The sequence below is a fragment of the Galeopterus variegatus genome, unplaced genomic scaffold, assembly GCF_000696425.1.
Source record: "Galeopterus variegatus unplaced genomic scaffold, G_variegatus-3.0.2 Scaffold1809, whole genome shotgun sequence".
Taxonomy (NCBI): domain Eukaryota; kingdom Metazoa; phylum Chordata; class Mammalia; order Dermoptera; family Cynocephalidae; genus Galeopterus; species Galeopterus variegatus.
Genome location: NW_007727920.1, coordinates 114830 through 138931, shown reverse-complemented (window position 1 = coordinate 138931; position 24102 = coordinate 114830). Strand labels below are relative to the sequence as shown.

Sequence of the window (24102 nt, the reverse complement as noted above, 5' to 3'; positions counted from 1 at the left end):
AGGTAGTGATAATTTAAAGTTTTGGATATTGGAATTTTAAAATGTTTTTGTGACACTGAAGTCTTTTGATTCACTCATTCACCAAGCGCTTATTGAAAACCTACGTAATATCTACTACAAAGTGTTAAAGAATCAGAGGTGAAAGACATAGTATCAGTCTTACTCCAAATAATGAATATTTAGGCAAGAATGTAAAGCTATATGATATTTCATTAAAAAATTACACAAACTCCATTTAGATTTTTATAAGAATTCCTTATGTTCTTTGATCCATCCATGTGCATTATAAATATCATAGATTAGAAATTACCAGTTTTATTCATGTCATTTTGATGGGATTTCTTAGAGTATATGAATCTTAAGGGAAATTCTTTACAATTTTTGACACAAAGTAAATATTTATTTAGTATTCACCTTTCTGCATTTCATACACTCCACTTATCTGAAGGATAGACTTTTTTTTTTCATTTAAGCTATCTGGAACACTGTAAGTAAATTAAAACGGGCAAGGAGAAATGAGAATCACAAAGCTCGTGAACTTTTCTCCAATAAGGTTAAACATTTTCCAAGTATTGAGGCTGGATAATTGTGCATAAAGTAGCCTCTTAGAAGCAGGATTATCTGCCTATGGAGGGGAACCCAGAGTTTCTCACAGCAGTCAGGGTGATTTGGTGTGGGAGCCAAACTCATATTCAGGAGACATGCATGCTACAACCCTCCCTTCATGTACTGAAGATGGCCTTAAATTATCAGAAAACACTGGATTTTTTTCTGTGCATTCTGTTTGAAATACTGTGAAAGCATATGTTTCACTTTAGAGACATTTTCATCAAAAAGGTTAAAATAATTTTTCATCATTTAGAGTAGTAAAGTTGAGTTAAATGGTACATTCACTTATGAAACTCTTCATTTCCTGATTGCACTTGTTAAATTAGGAATTAAGATATTATATATAGAATTTTCATTTGAAAATTCTATAGGACACACACATATATACCCAAACTTAATTTTCTCTTTAATTGAAGCATTAGAAAGGACCCTAAGAATTTACCTACTTCTTGGGAAGGATACCATTAAAGTATTATATTAAAATGTCTTACATATAAAACTTTGTTTTGGACTGCACTTAAAGGAAAGATTTCAAACACAGTTGGAAACATTTAATTTATAAATAGCTATTCAATGCAAAAATGGCCAGCTTATTGAAATGTGGGCATATGATTTGTGTTAGAAAAGAAAGTTTGGTTTGTTGCATGTGTCTCATAAGTCATGTTGACTTATACAATGATTTATTTATCCTAGGGCTCTTAAATCAACACAATATGTTTTGAAGAAGAATCACAGGTACTACCTTGGGGAATAAAAGGAAATTAATAATAGAGTACTGTAGATGGCAAAGTTTATACTTTTTCTAGTCTAACCATTTCCATAATGATTGATGGCATTTGGAAATTGCTTGTTGCAACAATAAATCTTAGGTGGATCACCCTTGGATATGGATTATCTAGGTATGGGACATAAAGATAGGGCACTGCTCCAAAGTAGATTTTTTTTTCTTGCCATTTCAGAGACACCAGTTCTCACTAAGTAATTCATTATTTTCTAACATTGGAGCAGCTGTAGATCACTATGATTATGGATTTATTATGTCCCTGCCAATCTACTGTGAATCCTAATTCAAACTTTATGTGTCTCCTTGGAACCTTGTTAATTTTCTTGTGATTATGTGGTTCCTGACAATTGACTGTTTTGAGAATCTAAAGTTACTCAAGATAGTTTTTATGAGGCATCACCAATTGCCCATTGTTTTTAGAATGCTTAATAACCTTTTAATTTTTAATCTCACATCAAGTAAAGCAGCCACCCTTTATAATGTCTGGCTGCATTTTTATTCATCCATTTTCTCTAGGATTGCTACCAGACTACAATTTCTAAGATTCCCTCTAATATTTTAGGTTGTATGGTCAAGTGGAAAGCAATAGAATGCTTAAGAAATATCTCTGAGGTGTTAGAATTTTTAAATCATTTTGTTGGGCTCACATAGTAAGTTGTACATTCTTACATTTTATAATTGACCAAATTGTCTTATAAATAGTCATCTCAGTAGCGAGATTGTAAGCTATTTCAAAGTGAGGATTATGTGCAATTTGTTTTTGTACACCTGGAACCTAACACTGTGCCCCATACATGAAGGCACATAAATATATGCTAAACAATGTCAATAATATACATGTACCTATATCTGCTAATTTTTGCTTTTGTTTGGCCATTCATCTTTACCAGGGTTTGGCAATTTTTTCTGTAGAGAACCATATTGTTATATTTTAGGCTTTGCAAACCCTACTGTCTGTCTCAACTGCTCAACTCTGCCATTGAGGTGTAAAAGTAGCCATAGACAAGATGTAAACAAATGGACAGGGCCATGTTCTGATAAAACTTTATTTATAAAAACAGATGTTTGGGCTCTTACTACCCTGGATTTAGACCAAGGTTTGTAAACAGCTGTCATCTCATGTGCTGACTTTGATTGCTTGGTGGCTACATTGTAATACTGTATTGAGAAGGATTCTAAGGGTGGATCTGGGCTCAGTGGCAAATAATTCTTTGATTGATTAATGTCTGCCATAGGCATTGTTTTGATCCTTCTTATGATTTATTTTAAGGACACTGTGACTTGTGCTGATGGCTGTCTTTATTTCTTTGCATTTAGTGCCAAGAAATTGAGTCTGTTTTTAATTCATCTCTAATAACAAATAGGGAATCTTAAAGTATATATTTTGTGTCTTAATTTTATCCGTAGGTTTATTTCAATTTTACTGTCTTATTTTTCTTAGCCCCAAATTCCTAAAAATTGCCTACACAAAATATTTATGAAACTATAGACTTTGCTGAAGGCAAAGGATTACGGGGGGGTGTGCAAAACATCTGCAAAACATTAGTGATCAGGGTTGTTGTGAGAATTAAATTAAGTAATTTATATAAAGTACTAAGCATAGCACCTGACACACAGTATTTCATAAATGGTAGCTGTTAAATGTATGCCTTCTAGAGAGTTCGGCCAGCCCACCTAAAAGGGTAAATCATGTTACTTCTGATTTCTCCATCCCTTCTCCTAGGTAGGTGGGAAAACCCTTGAAGATGTAAATGCTGTCTCTACCCCAATTTTTATCTTTTGGAACTGAGTCTCTCCCAGTGGAAAATGCTAGGCCATATTATACATCTGAGTCTCTTTTTTAAACTCCTGTTTGTGGGGAACTTTCTTTGTGGAATAGGACCATATTTCCACACAGGATGATAATGAGGTGAGATTTGGAGTGGGGAGACCATTGGGCTTCTTTCCTCTGCCTTTGACAGTGCCACTTTCTTACCATACTGAGGCAACTTCCATACAGTTCTTAAAAGAGAAAAGCTCATTTAGTTTTATTCCATTGACTTTTGGGGGCAAGAATTTTACAACTTGAGATGAATGATTCCAAGCTAGTTCATGCTTATCAGTTGATGCTGTTTTAACCCACAGTTCCCTTCATAAAAGAACATCTTTTTTGACTTTAAAAAAAAAAAGGCTAGTATAAGACACCCAGATATGTTATGACTTTGCATGTTATAGCAGAAAGGTCAAAATGGTTTAAATTCGATGCGTGAGAGAAACATGAACGGAGGACTAAGGCTCTACCTGCACTAAAGAAAGGCACCAGCATAAGTACGTGAGAAAGAGAAAGAATGAAAAATACATGGGCATCAACTGGGAAGTCAACAGTGTGTTGGGACCTAACATTGTTTTTAACTCAGACTCTTTATGATAAACCCATTTTAATGAAAAGGAACTTAGAAACTAATTTTTTCCACAACAAATAGAAAGTTATCATTGTTTTTGTTGGGGCAAGTGTAGTGCATGTCGCTCCCTTCCTTATATTCCAAACAAACTCAATGGCTGGTATCCAACACCTCAGAGCGCAAATCAGTCTTGAGGCCTTTCCTCCCATAAAATTACAACTTTTATTCACCCATGGCTCTATTTTATCCACATTTTTGAAAACTCATATCAATAAAACATGCTGTCTTTCCTGACTGTGTTAACCTCGTCTTACTCCTTACCCCTTTGCCAGTGAACCCCCAAATCATTTTTTAGATCTTGGCTCAAGCATCACTCTCTAGGAGAAGCCTTCCCCTAGCCCTCCACACCACACTGTTTAGATTCTTTTGTTGTTTCCCCTCAAAGAATCTTTTTGCTTTCCTTAGAGCACTTGTTTGTATTATATGCTTATCTATTTATTTATATAAATATGCTTATTCATATGCTTTCCTTAGAGCACATCTGTTTGTATTTATATGCTTACCTATTTCTGTCTCACTAGAGCATAAGCACCATGAGAGCAGGCACCTGTCTGCTTTTGCCCACCATTTGTCCCTAGCTCCTAGCACAGTGTCTGGCACATAGTAGATACGCAGTAAATATTAGTTAAAAGTGTATAGTTCCAGCCTATGACTGCTCATCCAGTTGTTGGCTTGGGAAAAAAAAAATTTCTCTTTACAGAGTTCATGGTAAAGACCATGAACTATTTGCCCATTCAGATTTTAAAACCTGTCATTTTACATTTACGTAAGCAGGTGCATTCACTGCTGAAATTATAGCTTTTCACACAATTAGATATCTCATTTTCCTCTTGCTAAAATAAGATAACCTTTCAAACCCTGCATGCAGAGTTATGCAATATTGTTGGTAATGCTGATTTCCTTTCCCTTCTGCTACATTTTGCTGCAGCTCTCCAGGATTCAAAATTCCACTGGCAGTGGAGACCAAAAAAAAAAAGGAAGAGGTCCTCTGTCCCCAGAAAGCACACTCCAGAGTGATAGAAGAAGCATCTGATTTACCATGATAGGGGAGGACTTGATCACACCTATCTCAGTATTGGACAGATCATCTAGGCAACAAACCAATAGAGGAACAGTTAATCAATCAGATGGAGAGAACACATCTATGGTTGTTAGAGAAGGGAGGGGGAAGGGGGAGGGAGAAGGGGAGGAGGAAAGGGAGAAATCAGATAAGGGACATAGGAATAAGTATGATTTGTAACAATGAATATGCTAATAAAATTTTTTTTTAAAATTCCACTGGCAGTCCTGGCAGAGGTCAGGTTAATGTTCTGACCATGCCTGGTGATGGTCAGGAGGAAATCACTGTTTTTGACGTCTTTGCCACAGGTCATTTTGTGGCCTGCTTCACATAGCTTGCTGAGACTTGCTTGATTGCCCACAAGCTGCTGTGAAAGAGTGCCAGGTGCTCCCTGGCATCAGAAGTGTACAAGGCCAGTTAGATTGCTTCAGGCAAGGGCTCAGCCTTTTATATAGTAAAAGAAGGCTGTGGCACTGAGGGTAGACAGATTGTGTAAGAATATCATTGCATACAGGTCTAGGTTTTTATAAGAGTTAAAAATATTTACTTGCCAAACTGAGTGACTGTTCTTGTGGAGGGTCTGGTACAACCCTAGAGGTACATCAGAATTTGTTATAAAGCTTTGTAAGTATACACATGCCTGTGTATGCAGGTATTGGAACAAAATACTATACTTGGTAAACATTTACAATTAAAAAAATACACATGCCTAGACCTGTTAAAATCAGAATCTCTAATGGGTAGGATCTGGTGTTCTTCACCTTTTAGTGAGCCTGTTAATATATAGCACAAGTTTAAAAAGCAGATTCTAGAATCCTACTCTAAAAAAAATCTTTATTTAGTAAGTATGGAACAGGACCCATGAAACTGCTTTTTTAAAGAAGTCATGCTCTCTCCCCACCCCAGGTGACTCAGAAGCAGTTGGTTGGAGTGCCACCCCTGCAGAAACACTGATCAAGTCCAGCCACCTAATTTTATAGAGAAAACTGAAGTCCTGTCCTAGTGCCCTTCTCATTCATAGATATAATAAGGCTTCACTGTGACCGGGCTCATGAACTTCATACCTGGGTTCCTAAACTGATACATTAGATACTGTGTGTGTTTTTCTGGGAAGTGTTGCCATTGTTATCAATGATTTTTATCCAGGTTCAAAATTAAACAAAAATAATACAAAAATATTAGGAAACACATTCTCAGTATGAAATATAACAGCCTCTGGCTCTGTCCAGACCATTTGCAGCAGTCCTTGCAAGTGGTGTCCTGTGATATTAAATAAGATGAGATGCTTAGGAAGTAAAAAATAGTGTGATATTTGTATGCTTTATGGCAGAAGAGAGGCAAATGTCAGAGTGATAGGAAGAAACACCGTGGGCCTGGTCTTGTTTTATCTTTCTTTGTGGTCACGTAGAATTATCACTCACAGATATTAAGCCTGGTTTTAAAGCACCTGTTCTCCATCGTGTTCTTCTGGCATGCCAATATTGGATTAAGTGTTAGAGAAGTCCACATATGTGAAAAAGCGTTGGTCCTCCCTGCTAGTTGCTCATGAACTACTGGAGAGAAAATAGGTGACTAGATGGAGACACTCAGAAGTGACTGAGAGCTGTAATCAAGGTCTGAAAGGAGGGTAGTGCTGGAGTAGGACCAGTGAGGAAGCTGAAGCTTTTACTCTGAGACTACTTTTGCATCCTGAGTGATGGATGACTCCTGTCTGTACTGATGGATGACTCCTGTCTGTACAGAAGTTTTAAAACTATGTGCACGCAACAGATGCTACTCAATGAGTTCTTTACCTATGAGTGACAAGCAACAAAGTAAGTTTGCTTTGTTATGTTAGCCTCCAACAAGCTTTGATGGTAGATCCTGAAGGGGGAGCCAGAGTTGGAAAAGAGTAACTTAAACCTTCAAGCAGTACAGATCTTTGTGTTTTCCTACACACAAAGTTAAATTTCAGAGTAGACAATGTTTGTCTTTCCTGATCTTCACTCTCCCAGTTTACACCCCATTCTCAGGAGTTTTCCTGGGTGCCTTATTACTTCACAACCCACCTCCCTGTAGGTAAAAATTGATCAACTTGTCCATACTAAGACTGAACATTACTTAGTGTTTACTCCTCCTTACAACGTTTGCCTTTTGATAGGGGAAGAGCTGGCGTTAACCAAAGATGGAATCTGGAATGATAGAATTTCAAATAAGGCATCAAATAAGGCCAAAGGGGAAAATGTCTTGGGATGCGGTCCTTTTTGGATTACTCACATCACACTAAATAAGGCAGTTTCCAGCTTCCTGGACAGAAAGACCAACCCTTTTCCACCCCTACTGCACAAGTTAGGAGGCTAAATCTAATACTGGTTTTGAAGGTACTTCTTAAAGTCACATCAGGTTGGGAACATCAGTCACTGTGGGGCTTCCCTGCCACCCTGGCCACACTTGCTTTCTGGAGGTACACCCTAAAGAGCCTGACAGGTAGTTGTGGGACAGAAGCCAAGTGAGGCCCAGCAAGAGTTCTCTGACATTGCTGATGTACAAATAGTGGTTGGCCAAAGAACATTTTATCTATGTTTTGGCCACCTCCCTGAGGGGTCACTCTGCTGTCATAGCTACAGAGTTCTTTTTGATTAATAACTCATGAGTGTTTTATAATTCATTTATAACAGGTGGTTCCATTGGCTTTCTCAATCCTCAAGGGCATTTTTAGTTAGCATTCTGCATGGGACTTTCTAGAATATATTTGGATAGCACTTTTAGAAGTTAATATTTCCCCAAGCTCTATAGCCCAAGATTCAGAAATGGAGGGGAATTCTATCAGTAATTAACCATAATTTTCTTTGAAATACGAATCATATTTCTCTCTATAAACAAACATTACTTTGCATTGTATAGAATGTGAAACAATTTCTTACTTCTGTCTGTAACTACTGAAAATGTAGGTACTCACCCATCACAAAAATTTAGCCAGACTGCTTTGACCAAGTGCTACTTATTTTCTTGACAGATTTATGAAAAAGTCTGTTGGTAGGTAATTTTTATGTTGCCATTTCTCAGGAGAACTTAATGTGCTTTAAAAAAAAAAAATTAAGGGAAGGACCATGGAACTGGTATAACTTATCCCTTTACCTTTTCCCTGGAAAAAATGTGTGGTAATTGAGGGGCAAAGAATTCATTCATCATCACTTTTGTAGCAGGGAAATAACCTCAACTTTTCTCCAGACTGTAAACAGATAAATTTTTTAATCCCCTAGAGTCTGAATGTAGATTTTGACCAAAATTGCAAGATAAGGAAAATGGACCATATGGCTAAACAATATTTGATACCTTGGCTAATTATATCTTACTGCAATTAGAGAGTGGGGATCTAGAAAAGGGAGGTAATTTAGTTTTTATGTATAAAAGCAGCCATGTGCAGTTAGGGAAGCCATCATACAGGAAGTGGGATTTGAGTTATATTTTCACACTGGCATGCTTGGTGCTACCATGTGAATATAATGTCAGATTAAATATGAATTAGATGCCTGATAAAGTTATTAAAGGTTTGTCACATGAGCAATCCCAGAGGAATTGTCCCGAATAACCTACAGTTTAGCAGTCATCACCTTAATGTTTAAACTAAAGGAAAACTTTAGTCTCCACATTAGTAGGTGTATGCCCTCCACGATGGTCATTTTGCCACACAACTGACTAGTGTTTGCACATCTGCGGCTTTGCTTCTCCAGAGCAATCTTAGATCTTTGATATAGGTGTAAGATTTCATTTATATGCTTCTGATTTAAGCCTGAGACATTTTCCTGAAGGGATCAAATTTGCCTTTTTGAGGCAGCAGTATGAATTCAAGAGTACAAGATGGTCATCTCAAAGACACTTTTTCTCACTTAAATAACCTCTCCAGGTTAAAAGTGGCAAAGACTAAAAATAGCAAGAAATGACCCTCTTGGCAGGCACGAGAGGAATAACTCCCTTTCCTGTGTCCTCTTCCTGGTGGGCAAGGGCACTCACTCTGACTTTGTTTTAAAGTGCCTGGAGCCAAAGAGCAGCTGTCAAAAGTTAATGATATGTTACCATAAGAAAGATGGATTCCAAAGTGGACCTAAGTAAATTAACGTGTGGTCTATGTGCTGGCTGCTGCCAAATCAGCACACACATTCTCTTCCCTTCAAGGGCACGGAAACCTTGCCTGCAATAAAATATTACATCCTTCTCTCTTCTGTCTTGCTCTGGCACGAATTTTGAAGGATTCCCATAATCATCTTTCCTTTATCTTGTCAATGTCTTGAGTTACCATTTCCCCAAATTCAGCCCGTTTCCTATTTCTAATTCCTATTTACAGAATTGATTTCCCATTTTGCCCCCCTCATATGTCTTCCTTGGTGCCAGAGTCTCCTTACTGGGAGGGTCACTGATGCCCGTAGAGCCAGATCTAGTATCTTATTGTGCGTGAAATCAGTGTTAAATTTACCCTTACCATGAGTGCAAGGATCAGCCTCTTTGTGTTAGTTTCCATTTGATCCAGCTTTAGAAGCCTGTGTTCATTCACAGTCAACACACATATCTGAAGCAGCAATGCTGTGTGTTTCAAGTTATGTGTGTGGTGTAAATATAAACTGAAAGGCACTGCCATCAATTATATGTCCCATTCAGTTGAATGGAGCTTGAGGATTTCTCTCTGCTCGTGTGTGTGCGTGTGCATGTGTGTGTGTGAGTGTGTGTATGGGGGGAGTTAAAATGGAGGGGGAAGAGTAATTTATAAAATCATAGAATTTAAAAGATATTAAAATTCTGAAACTTTTTATCTTGGCAAAGCACTCTTTTCACCATTCTTGAGACAAAAGAGGATATTTCTTCTGAAGATGCATTTCCCAGATTTTTTGAAATCTTAAAATCTCATCCACTGGTTTTTCAAAGTTACTTTGAAATTGGGTCTCTATATCAGGACCAACATTAACACAACTCATTATGATCTTAATGATAAAATCCATTTCTTGGTTTTAAAATACCTTCTGAGTAAGAATTTATTTAGTATAGGGGAGCTTTCTTTCTTTTGAATACCATAACTAAAACTTTATAAAATTGCATACTATACACTAAGTCTTAGAATTGGTAATAAAAATAGAACATTTGATTAAAAAGGAGGGAACAAAAAATGAAAAACTCCCACAGCTATGACATACAGTATTAAATAAAAATTATAATATGATGAAGCATATTTTCATAGTTAAGGACATCAGAAAGCTGCTTTTATTTTAAGTCCACTAAAAGTCAAAATGAGTACTCATTTTACCTTTGCAAATTCCCAGAAAAAGTGTTAAAAGAGATTTGAATGTAGCTGTAATTTACTTGTGATCTTTTTCTAATGGAGGCTCTATTACAGTTTAATTCAACATCATTTAATATCTTTTCTTGAAAATGGCTTTTGCCTCCCTGGAAACTTGCAGCCAAAATCATTGTTTTGTTATTTTTCTTCATGGTTCTATAAAATAAGTTTAACACCTTTTCCTTGTGCTCGTGAGTTTTTTGTTTTGTTTTGTTTTTTCTTTCCTCCAAGGGGTGGTGGTGCTGGTGAATAGTCTCTAAACTATGGAGAGATGGATAGTTTTCAGGCTTACAGTTCAAAAGTAAATTTAATTCTCTCAAGGTCCATCCCTGTTGTTGCAAATGGCAGTATTTCATTCTTTTTTATAGCTGAGTAGTATTCCATTGTGTAGATATACCACATTTTCCATATCCACTCATCCGATGATGGACATTTGGGCTGGTTCCAACTCTTGGCTATTGTAAAGAGTGCTGCGAGAATTATATTAATTGAAACAAATCAGGCACAGAAAGAGAAATACCACATGTTCTCACTTATTGGTGGGAGATAAAAATAAATAAATAAATTCACACACACACACACACACACACACACACACACACACACAAAACGGCGGGGGAGAAGAAGACATAACAATTACTATTCCTTGAAGTTGACACGACAAGCATACAGAAAGGACATTGTTGGGTGGGAGGGGGAGAGGGAGGAGGGAGGGAGGTTTTGGTAATGGGCTACAATAATCAACCACATTGTATATCGACAAAATAAAAGAAAAAAGAAAAGAAAAACTAAAAAAAAAAAAAACCCAAAAGTAAATTTAATATGTTGTTTCACTTTACTGAGTGTTCCCATTACTCTAGCAGCTCCACCATCATCCTTAGCTTCCAGTGTTGTATCGCTGAAGCCAATTCACATGTATCTCTCGCCAAGCTTTGCTCATGTGCTTTTTTGTTCTCTTCTCCTGGGCTTTATCCTAGCTTGGGGCTGATTTACTTTGTACAGAAATGACCACAGTAGGCGTCACTTTATTTTTACAATATTAATTTTTTTTTCCTTTTTGTCTTTTTCCGTGTCCGGCAACGGATCGCAACCCTCAGTGTCGCCCCCGTACCGGACCGGGACCAGCAACGGGATCGCAACCCTCGGTGTTGCTCCCGCGCCTTGCTCAGCCCGTGAGCGGGAACCGGTCTGTATGTGGGATCCGACCCCTCGGCGGGAGCACCGCCACGCTTCCCAAGCGGCGCACTATAGCAGTGCGCTTCCCAAGCGGCGCACTATAGCAGTGCGCCACCGGGCCGGCCCTTTTTTTTTCCTTTTCTAAATCACCAGTAATTGGTGTTTCCTGCTCCATTGCTCACTGCATGACCGAGGATAACTTACTTAACCTCTCTGAGTCTTAAAACCTATTAGGGTTGTTGTGAGGATTAAATAAGCTAACACATGTATATAAAGTATTCAGCACAGTGCCAGCACATAGAAATATTACTTTCATTTTATAAAATTTGGAAAATGCAGAAAATTACATAGAGGAAAAAAATCACCCAAATGTTTTTACTACTCTGAGAAAACTAATGATGCACATTAGTTCAGTTTTTTCCTCATACATTTATAGTATCCTAACTACTTGGTAATCTTTTTATTATGAACATTTCCCCACATAATTTTGTATTTTTTCATAACACGGATTTTGATAGCTACATTGTATTTCATTGCATGTATATCCTATAATTTAGTCAACCAATTTCTAGACAGATTTTCATTATCATGAATAATATTTTGATAAATATATTTGCTCACAAGTGTTTGTTTTGTTCTCATCTTTAACTTTTCCTTAAAATAAATTCCTATGAAGACAGTTACTAGGTAAAAGGTGTAAACTATTTTGAAGTTTTTGTTACATTTTTTCATTTTCTGTCTAAAAAGATTGTCCAATTTATTCTCCAACCACAGTGTAGAAAGCCAGTTTTCCTTTTCTTCAGACTTTTTACTTGTCTCACTTTAATCTTATTTCTTTCAGTGAGTCTTAAATTCAGCTTGTAACATATTTTTCCTCAAACAAGATTTGATCATTTATTTCACTTTTTAACCTGTTACAGGTGTTTCCTGTTACTACTAACTCCTGCAAATCAGAAGTCCCTGGTTTAACAGGTAGTTGAGTCTTCTCCAACTGCCAGTTCTCTCATACTCCTAATTTTATCAACTTCATTTCTTTTTATTTCTCCCTATGAAGTCACACTCACTACTTTCTAGATTGCTTTTCTTTCCTCCAGTAAGTGACTCTTACCTCAAAAATTGGTCTTTAAACTCCACCAGAGCGATTTCCTGATTATTTTTGTGTCCTCTCTCCCATCTTAATTTCTCTCCCTAGAAGCTGCTCAACACTTAACATAGCTTGTGTATTAAATATATTAGTTTTCTCAAGATTCCTGCCTATTTTTGTACCGCTTTGTAAAATATGTTTTTTGTTTGCACATTGAAATTGCAGGTTTCTTTATGGTAGAGGTTTGTTCTTTGAACACTGACAGTCTGTGCTTTACTCAGCAGACAGTCAATAGGTTAGAGCTGACTGGCAACAGATTTTCTTTTTAAGATGAATTGTGAAGCAGTTAATAGTTCTTGAACTATATTTTTGCACTTCTCCCAGTTTCTTTAATATGTATCAATTATTTCTTAACATGCCACTGTAATAGTAAATAGTTTTTTAGTTTAATGACCAATATCAGCATTCTGCCTATTAGGTTCCCAGAATTTAGATTCTTAATAATTCTTCTTTTTTTCTTTTATCCTTTTCACCCACTAAGTTCTTTTTATAGGGTTTGCTCTAGCTCTTTGATGTCTTCCAGACTGAAGTTGGCATGGGTAGTGTAAACGTATGCACATTTGTAAGAAGGTGCATTGGGCATCTTTTGTGCCCTGCTTCATAAGCTTTTTATTCCAGGTTGTAGAGACCACCATCTTCTCAGGTCTAACTAGAGGATACCTGAGAACTTTCTCATACTTTCTACTCTGACGCGGCTCCACCACCACCTAGGATGCAGTTGAGAACCTACTCAGTAGTTCAGATAAGCACGAACCTGAATGTCCGGGGGGAGTTAACACTTGGGAGACAATGCTTATTAACTCAGGTGTACAGTTCTGAGGTATGCTCTACATGACTCCACAAAGGGCCCTCGCAGAGTCAAGCCCATTGCCAAATGCAGAAATAAAGGCAAGAATGGAGAAGATCAAACGATTTTGGAGAGGAAGACAAATAAAGCTTCATGTACAGCTCTATGTGTGAGTTACATAATTTGCCATTTTGGCATGTGAATGATGTTTGAGCTGTTTACTTTTCTAAAAGAATGGCATCAATGATAATTAAAGACAAAATGTAGTTCCATTTGCCAGTAGAAAACCAGACTCTTATTGTTATTATCTGGAATCATGAAAGGAAGTTCTGTTTGTAGGCAAAAACTTTTTGACAAGTTGATAATTTTTCTCCAAAGACTATCTAAAGTATCTCATTCTTACATGCTCTCAAGGTGTTAAGCTTCTGTGGTACAAAGCACTGAACCTGGTGCTGGGGGAACACAATAATGTGTAAGATACCATCTTTATTTCTGCCAAACTGAGGAGCTAAAATGTCTATATCTGTACAAATAATTGGAAGATCGTTGGGTGCTCTCAGGTGTTTATAGAAGTTAGGTTAGGTAACACTAACAGAGTTTAAAGCAGTGGAGTCAGATGTTGAAAGATATGAAGGCTTTGCCAAACCAATAATTTGCCTATTTTCACTCAAAGTTATTGTGAAGATACAGAAATATAATTCAATATAATCAAATATATAGGCCCTGTTCAAAGATCTATATCATGATTGTAGTTAGAAAAGTAAATTTCATTACAAACACAATCAGTGGGCACAATTGGAAAGAAATATGTAGTATGCTTTCAATAATATAGAGTACATCAATATTTGTAAAATGTGAATTATAAAACTATTTCCCGTACCTCACAGGTATTCCAAGGAAAAAAAATCAAAGACATTACAGTGAACAGCAAGGTAGTGTGAGTTTAAAAACAGTTATTCTGTAGTGTCTCTCTTAGTTTTCCAGTGGCTAGGGAATATTGTTATTAAACTCTAGAATTAAACATGTCAGGCTAATGTGCTGAGTCCATTTATGTTTTATGGAATAATTTTATTTGTTCTGCACTATCTGGCTGGCAGAGAGATTAAACAATGTTTGGTGATATTTTAAAATTATAACTTCATCAGCAACTGACTTAGGGAATCTAAATATAAATCTGGAAATAAAAAGTGTTGTGTGCCAACCCTGACTACTTTGAAGACTGAAATATAAGCTTTTCCCCACCACTTCCCAGTGGACTTTTCCTGGGAAGTCAGTTGTCATTGTTCTGACAAGTTTCTTTTCATCCTAAATTGCGCTAACATTTAAAAGAAAAACTATGAAGGTTACAAAGAAATATATTTTAAAGATAATTTTTAAAAATTATATAGTTAAGACCATGGAAACAATACAAAAGTATGAAATGTAAGATTATCTTCTGCAATTGAAGTACAGCCTTCCATATCTTTCCCTATGCATTTATGATAATAATATTAAATACAATATGTAGATATATGTATGCTTCACAGAAAACGGATATATTATCCCTGACATTATATAACTTTGTTTTTTAACCTCAGAAAAACAAAAAATAATACTGTATTTGAAGGCTAAGACATTTAAGTGGTGAACAGTTCTTTTTTTTTTTTTTCTTCACGTTAAGGGGCATCATTGTCTTAGATCTCTTCGTTTTCTATTTATCCCATTATTTCATTATCAGCCTTAGTAGAGGGCTCTCTTTTCTATTTATTTCCCAGGAGTTCTTGTGTGAAGCACTAACACATGGAGAATGGCAAAGCAAAACATGGATGTGTATGCCATAGTATGAGTGAGCTCACTACTCAGATGAGTGACTATCTTCTACATTCTAGACCAGGACAAGTCAAATTTATATCCCACAAAAGTACTATCATAGGGTCTTCAGAGTTCACTGGAATAAATCTGAGTACTAACTCTGTGAATATCAAATCAAATCTAGCATACCTTTAAGCCTAGTAGAAAACTCTGAGGGGTCTGTGATTCTGTTTGAAGATCCAACTTACTGGGTATGGTGGAATTTTTAAAATGACAATGACAGAGGCATGCTTGTCTGAAGGGTTGGTTCCACAGTGCTTTGAGTTCTCTCTATGGCACCTGAGGGTAAATGAAAAGCCTAAAATGAGAAGTTCTGATGGGGTTCTCTGACTGTTTTATCTGCAGACTGCAGCTGAATATGTAAAATCTCGACTCCCAGAAGCCCTTAAACAGCATCTCCAGGACTACGAAAAAGACAAAGAAAACAGTGTATTGTCCTACCAGACCATTCTTGAACAGCAGATTCTATCAATTGACCGAGAAATGCTAGAAAAATTGACTGTGTCCTATGACGAAGCAGGTATGTTTGTCTTTAATACACACACGCAATTTTTTTTCCCTGCAAAATTTTCTTTATAGACCTTGGTTAAATTTAAGCTCTTTTCTGAGGTAGAAGCTTAAGAGCAAACTGGATACAAGTTATATAACATGGATTAATAGTAAGTTTATTCTCTGCAGTTTTAGTATCAAACCTTTGTCAAGAGATTCCTAAAAATGGCTTTTAAATTTCAAATCCCTTTAAATTTTTGCTGTTTTTAACTAGAATTTTTTCTGGCCTGTTATCAACTGTGTACTCCTATTCACTTAATCTTTTAAAGTGGCACTTCAGTTTTGGAACCGACTGAAAAATTTTACATCTGATAATCCAAGAACTGTTATTTGATTCAAGTGATTTTTTTTTTTAATTTCAGAAGTTTTTTTTTCTAAAGAGGTACTATTTTTTTCTTGAAGGTTTAAGCTGAGCTTGACTTTCTTTTCCTTAGTGGCTCAGATGAATTCTAGCCCTAATACCCACCAGAGACTTCGGTTCACCGCACGTTATAAATTCATCCCATACAAGGGAGCTTATTAATGAAGTCATGAACAGACCTCCTTAAAACACCATTTTTATCAATTACATGGTCTGTCAGCTAAAACCAATTTTAATGAAACTGGTGCAGTATTACTTGGAATTACTAAAATCTTTAACAAAATTAAACTTATGCAGTAAAAATATCCTGATTAAAATTGCCATATCTCTCCCCTCTTTAAAAAAAAAAGGAGGAAAAAGTACAGGAAATTAGGTTTCTAATGGTCAAATATTGATAGTATTAATCCTTATTTTAATACCAGGAACTTCTGTTTTTATTTCACAAAGATGTTTTAGTATGCATATTATTTTCTTCATCATAATCTATGTATTCTCAGTGCTGGCATTCTTAACATTTGATTTCAAACTTGAATAGCAAACAGAAGAGCAAATTAAAAAAAAAAGAAAGAAATAGTGTACTACATTTGCCTAACCACTAAAGCAATTTTTCTAGTTATCAAGCTTTTCCATTTACATTCCACCCTCTAACTCCTTCACATCCCTTTCAAGCAAGACCTACATTTCTAGCCTTGCTCAGGAAATCTCTTCTCTCTCTGATTCATTTTTGCTTTATTAATCTTCCAGACACATTGCCTTTTTTCTGCTTGTTGGGTGGTTAGTTATTTGGTCTCTGTATTTGTCTTACTTTTAATATTCTTCTCACTGGAATTCTTATTCATCTCCTCTCTCATCCATAATGGAATAAAGTGAGATTGTGATCAGCCCCAATCAAATATTTAAATATTCATTACATCTTATCAATCATAGCTCTCATATAGTCCACCTACTTCCTGCCCCCATAACCATTTTATGGTGAGAAAACCAGGACCCATTGGCTTGCCTGGAATAACGCAGTAACTTAGCTGTAGAGCTGAGACTTCAACCTCCTAATTACTAACCAAGCTGTGCTTTCACCACACTAATACAGGTTCTCATTTTCTCAGTAAGCATTTGTTGAGTGCATAGTGATACACTAGGCAGTTGGAAGAAAGAGAGAATAGCATTGAAAAGATGAGGAGAAGTCTGAATGTAGAAAACATAGATCTTGCTTAAAGTCTAACTGGGGAGCAAAAGCATACATATATGACCCCTGGGGGAAAATTCCTGAGGAATTTGGGACTAAGCACACCCTGTTAGATCCACAAGCTATTAAACTTAAGCTGAGATGTGGAGTCAAGGAATAGTGAAAATAGCTGAAGTTTTCCATGGATTTCTTTAGGGGTGGGCATTAGTTTAAACCTTGAAGGACAAATGATGAACGTGTATTTGTGAAAAGAGGGATGCATTCTAGTGGATGAAGGGGCACAAATAGACACCGTCATGTGAATAAACATTGGCTACAACCTCCCACCCCTCCATTTTTTCCTTCTTCGAGGTAATTTTCCACTTTTCTGTACTTTGTTGAGCAACTAATCTTCAGAGGTACACTAGTACGGGGGGCTTTTAAGGACGATTACTTTTGCATGGAATTAATTTATCAAAAAAACCATGTAGCATGAAACAGTGGAAATAAACATAGGATTGAGAGTTAGAGGATCTAAGTTCCAGGCCTTCCCTCTAGCCCAATATTGGTGTGATCTTCAGTGAGGCAATCTCTCAAAACCTCTGTTTCTTCATCTGTAAAGCTGGGCTAATAAAATTTTCCAGGGTTATTATAATAATAAAATATATCATGTTTGGGGAAGTCCTTAGAAATCGTATTGCAAATGCTACTTAATGTCACTAATGCTGAATGAGCACAGATTTGGATCTTACTATTCTTCAAACCAGTTTGAAATACTCTTAGAGTCTTTCCTTGGCATGTAGTGTTTGGAGAGGCAGAAGGAAATATTTAAAAACAGTCTTCAGAAGCTTTGAGAAGTCAGGAACATTTATTTGTTAAATCTCCCATTCTGGGCTCTGTGTGATTCAGGGTGGCAGAATTGATTGGGGGTTGTGTGTATATATGAATGAATGTCATTGTGTGTTGTAAAATCAAAAGGTCACAGCCTCCTCCTCCATAACCATATATTAATTATTTCAAAGAAAGAAAGAGAGAAAATAAGAAAAGATACTGCTATTTAACAGAAAAATATTTCATCATAACACAAAGGAAATAGGATAGAAAATTGGTAATAGTATCCAGTGCCGTCAGATACTGCCATCCTATGCTGATACTCATTTGCTTCAACTGCTTAGCTTCTTTCCATGCTATCCCAGTTTAACTTCCTTACGTTCATAATTCAGCTCTACCAGGTGTAGTAAGTAGTTAATTGTTACAAAATACCTTGCTCTCTGGAGAGAGGTTAATTTGTCTTTAATGCTTTTCTACTGATAAATCAGCCTAAGTGACTTAGTGACAAATACCACCAGTTGTGGCTTCTAAACTTCTAAACACCAATTACAGTCATCCTTCCATGTCTGTGGGTTCTGCATCCATAGATTCAATCAAACTCTGGTGGAAAATATTCAGGAAAAAAATAAATAAATAAAAACACACAACACAGCAGTAAAAAATAATACAAATAAAAAATACAGTATAATAATATTTACATAGCATTTACATTCTCTTAGGTGTTATAAGTAATCTAGAGATAATTTAAAGTACACAGGGATATATGCATAGGTTATATGCAAATACTACACCATTTTATATGAGGGACTTAAGCATTTACAGATTTTGGTATATGCAGGGGTCTTGGAACCAATCCCCCACAGAAGACTGCAATGAAAAAAATTCTTAGACACTTGTCTGAAAGCTTTGGCTCAGAACCTTTTCTCCTTTCCTTTTTTTTCCTGTCTTTCTCTGTGTCCTTTCTTCCCCCAAGTGATTATATTCTGTAATGATAAATATAGTAATTTAAAAAAATACATATATGAGAGTACTTTTTAAAAAAGTTCCTGGAAAGATTTGTATTATCTTTTAATTCTATTTTTCATATACTTTTTGAAGTACCCTCATATACCTTAATACTCTACCCATCCACGATTCAACTGTCTAGCAACCTGAACTCCAGCAAAGAAATGGGAAGTAAGCAAAAGCCATGTGTGTCACCGAATTTGCGGACAAGTCCATACAACAGAGACTTTAAGTTCTTATCTAGAATCTATGTATTTTATTTTATATAGTTCTGACTAGTTAGGTTATATTTTCCAATACGATATTTTATTTTTTTAAATTCATTTTTTCACTTCAAGTATTAGTTTAATTGCAGAAATAAATAGATATTGTATATAATATTATAATAAAAGAACAGTAATTATTAGTAATTTTACCATTGTAAACATCTTAGTATATTTCCTTCACTCTAAGCATTTTTAAAATGTGGTTGGTATCTTTTAGTTTTATATCCTGCTTTTTTTGCTTAACATTATAAGCACTTCCTCATTTCATTAAAACTTCATGTTAAAATAATTTTGATACCTACATGATATCCTATTTGAAAATATTACTAAATATTCTCCTGTGTTGGGCATTTATGCTTTTTATTTTTGTTTGTGGTATAATTGAAAGAGGACTTCGAACCAAAAGTTCCATATTATATTCCTAGCTCTGCTGCCAACCAGATATGTGACCTTGAGTAGGTCACCACACCTTCCTAAAGCCCATTAATTGATGGGCTATTAATTAAAGTCCTATTAATTGATGGCATGAGCAGGGTCTCATAGATGTCTTCCCATTCTAAAACTATGCTTCTGGTCTCTGAATGAACAACGGAAAACTCAGATAGCTATAATTTCTGCAAGGCCATGTATAGCTGTGAGTTTCCTGCTTGCTCTGTTGCCTTTTCTCTCTCTTCTCGCACAGTCCATGTGATTTGTACCTAATATCTGACTAAAAGAACACCGTCACTCAGCTTTCATGGCATCTGCACATGAATATGCCCAGGCATACTTTTGTTGGGATAGGGAGTAAGACTACATGAGACAAGCAAAAGTAGGTTTTGGAAGAAGAGGTTGTGAGCTATCATTCTTGGATCCTCATTAAGATAGTTTTGATCCTTTTATTAGCATTTATACTAAGCAAAATCCAGAGTAAAAAGTAAGGTGTAGTTTGCATTTATCTATTAATGTTTTTGTTTAATTGAAGTACAAGTTCATACGTACTTCAGTAGATAAGGCTTAGTGTAGAAAAATTTCCAAGGAAAGCAGTGGTATAATTTGAGAAGAAGAGATCAAAATAGCATTTCACATTGTCTCAGAGAGCATCATTAACCTAAATATTCTTTATTTGTCAGTGGGCAGAAGGTGAAGGGTTGAAATACCAGCAGAGGGAATCTCTCCTCACATGTTCGTTTTTATGATGGCATATTTTTTATGTTTCTGTAAGTAATCTCAAATTCTGTTTTTAATTTTTTTTTAAATGTTTGGGCATGAATACATAACCGACACATTCCCTTGTTAAGGATAAAGTAATATGGTTTGTAATGCCTTGTGTTTGAGGGAATTGTGAGGAGAGTAGGCCCATTTATTTGAGAATGATATTCCCTGTCACAGTCTCAAGAACCCTCAGACTTGGGTAGCAGACTCCTGGAAACAGGTGTATAGAGCTGCATACTTTTCCCTTTGGGAAAAGCTGAGTACACCTGCAGCAGGTGGATGCCCAATGGTAGCATCTTGCTGCAGGCCTCGAGGTAGTTGCCTAAGTTGCTGCTTAGATCTCCTTCTCAGAGTTCTCAGACCAGTAAGGGCTTTATTACTGTCCTTACAATTCACTGGAAACCCATATGGCTTTCCAATAAGCACATGTTTCTACCAAGTAGAAAGAGCACTTAGAAGCAGAAAGTAAAGCAAATGAAAGTGAGCCAGATCTTACTGATGAGGAAAGGAGAGAACTCCTAACTTATTGTTTTGGGCATCAGTTAAAGCTTGGTACCTACAGGTCCATTCGCAAGTATCAGGCAATCGCATGCAGCTTTCCCAGAGGAGGTGAGAAAAAAGGAGCAGCATTAATTTGTCAGCCTTTGCTTTGTGATTCCCTGATGCAGCTCTACAATAGGAATTTGTGAGAGCTGAACCCAAACAAAGCTACCTGTTGTGAAGACACACTAAGCACTCCAATAACACTTGTTAGAAAAATACCTTTCAAAAAGCTCTAAGCAATTTAGGAAGTAGCTAGAGGGTTACCTCCTACTGAGTTTATTTTATTCTTCTTAAAATAGATGGTACCCAAAAGTTACATCTACTTTTTAATTGAGCAATTAGTGTCATAGTAATCAGTGATCTGAAAAAGAAAGCCATTTAGTATCATGGGGAAAAAAATTGAATACATATTCGGAAACTAAACCTAGGAAAGAGAATGTGAATTATTTAGGGCCCTTCCAGGTTTTCCAAGAATATTAAAAAAAAAAAAAAATGCAGTAAAAGGCATTTGCAGTAAGTTCTTCACTTTAACAAATAGAGTGAATTTCTCAGTATGTTTCTCAAACAGGTCTTAAGAGAAAAGGAGACAGTACAGTTTCTTTACGTTATATCTTCAGTCAGTACCTCAGTGTTCTCCTTAACCTGTGATGTAGGTTATGATGAGTGAACCAATGTTCTGGTTTCTGGACTCAAAATATTTCTCTCTAGGGGCTTGCTAACAGGAATTGGAGGATTTGGAAGGAAGACAAAAACAGGGACTCAAAAGAAACTTATAAAGGGAGTTCAGTATTGACTGTGCCACCTCTGACATCAGCTTCGGAATTTCTTTCTTTTTTTTTTTTTTGTCCTTTTTTTGAGACCGGCCGCACTGCGCTCAGCCAGTGAGCGCTGTGAGCGCACCGGTCATCCCTATATAGGATCCCCGTAGCCGGAGCGCTGCTGCGCTCCCAGTGCCACCCTCTCCCGAGTGCGCCACGGGCTGGGCCCTGGAATTTCTGTAAAAAAATAAATCTGTTTTATTTTTCCATTATAAAACTAATATAAATATATTTTAGAACATTTTTAAAATTTGGAAAAAAGGAAGAGACAAGGGTAATCTCTAATTCTACTACATAAGCATAACCACCATCTTTGTTGTATTTACTTGTCATTTTTCTCTGCTGGGCTTTAATTATTTGTGCCAAATTTTGTATCTTTTTTTTTTTTTAATTTAACACTGAAATGTAATCATAATTCTTCATGTTCTTATTAACTAGTCATAAAAGCAATTCGTATTGGCTGCAGTACCGTATTGAGTGGATATACCACAGTTATTAGTCCTGTAACCTTTTAATATTTTCAGCATGATCCCTGTCTTTGATCCATGTTTCAGTTCTCTTTGTCATTTAAAGTTTCTGAATTTAGAGATCTGTTTCTTATCTGTGCAAAAATGAGAATGGCAGTATTGTTAACATAATGAAGACTTTGTGGTGCAGCCAGTTATTAGCCATGTACCAGTGGCAAGAGAGGAGTAAAACAGGTAGTAAAACTAACTTCTTTCTGGCCAATAATATCAATCTTTTTAACTAAGTTGATTTGAATTTCAGTTATAATTCTTGCATTTTCCCTTTAGATCATGGATTTAAAGAGCCAAATTATCTTTTGGTGGCCATCTACAAAAGAGAAAACTATCTGCAATGGCTGTTTGAAAGTACCCAAATATGTAATTCACAATCCCTGGCATAGGTTTGTGTGTGTGTGGTGGAACATTGCACCTCTCTGCTTGGTTTCTTCAATAAAATAAGGGTATTAGATATTTTCTTAAGCCTCTTTCATCTTCAACAGTGTGTGATTCTGTCTTCAGTTCATTTAACATTCATTGGTTCATTCATTCATTCACTCTGTAGACATTGGCCAAGTGAGCACCTGTGTGCCAGGTATGGTGCCCACCATTGGAAATGCCCAGATGATCATGCGGGCTTTCACTCCAGGTGCAGAATATATGCATGAGTGCCTGCCTGTGTGCATGTGCATGTTTGTGTGTATTCTCGTGTGCACATGTTGGTGGAAACAGCTAGTAGAAACAGATAACTAGAGTGCAGTGGACTTGGTGCTATAGGGGACAGTAGATGAGTGGAGGAGGAAGAAATTAGGTTTGGGATTGGGAAAGAGTTTTTAAATAAATCAGAAAATTGCAAGAGAACCCCTAATTCTCTTGAACTGTTCATCTTGAACTTTAATGTCAGTTGCATTTTTAAAGGCAGGCTTAGATTAATGCTTTTTTCCTTCTTTGCTTCTGTAACTGTGGTTATCATGTTAGTGCCTTCTTCTACAGATCTATTCTTCCCTCTGCATTCTAAATGTCACTCTAAAGGAAAAAAAAAAGTAAAAATCATATCCCTCAACTTCATCTTACCTTTTTAATAGAAGGCCTTATATCTACTCTGAAAATACACTGATCCAAGTTTTTTTTTTTTTTTTTTTCCTTTTTGTCCTTTTTCGTGTCCGGCAACGGATCGCAACCCTCAGTGTCACGCCCGCACCAGACCGGGACCGGCAACGGGATCGCAACCCTCAGTGTCGCACCCGCACCTCGCTCAGCCAGCGAGTGGGAACCGGTCTGTATGTGGGATCCGAACCCTCGGCGGGAGCGCCGCCGCACTCCCAAGCAGCGCACTGTAGCAGTGCGCCACCGGGCCAGCCCATTTTTTTTTTTTTTCCTGATCCAAGTTTTATAGTAGGCAAAATAAAATTGTAAATTTTAAAGAACTTTGCTGAGATTACTGGAAACCACAAGCTAACACTGAGATTTAGAATCAGGAAGTGCCACATGTAGTGATTAAAACATTTGAAGTGGAGCTGTGTTTATCTTTCTAATCAAGTTGTCATTGTTTGCTACAAAGGAAGTAACATTACTACCTGTCTCTGAAGTAGTATTCGATTACAAGGACTGAAGAAAATGTGTACACTTCAAAAAGACTAATTGTACCAGGTGGTCACAATTTAGAGTGCGTTGGTTGGCCGGAGACAGGATGCTAATGTTATCTGTATC

At 36.6% G+C, this 24102-nt stretch overlaps 1 protein-coding gene across 1 annotated transcript in view; it reads left to right on the top strand.

Moving 5' to 3' along the window:
* PPM1L (protein phosphatase, Mg2+/Mn2+ dependent, 1L) overlaps positions 1 to 24102 on the top strand; it is a 292946-nt gene that overhangs the window by 191282 nt on the left and 77562 nt on the right. The window contains exon 2 of the mRNA XM_008579103.1: positions 15506 to 15680. Coding sequence (XP_008577325.1) covers positions 15506 to 15680 — 175 coding nt within the window. The remainder of the gene's footprint in view (positions 1 to 15505; positions 15681 to 24102) is intronic.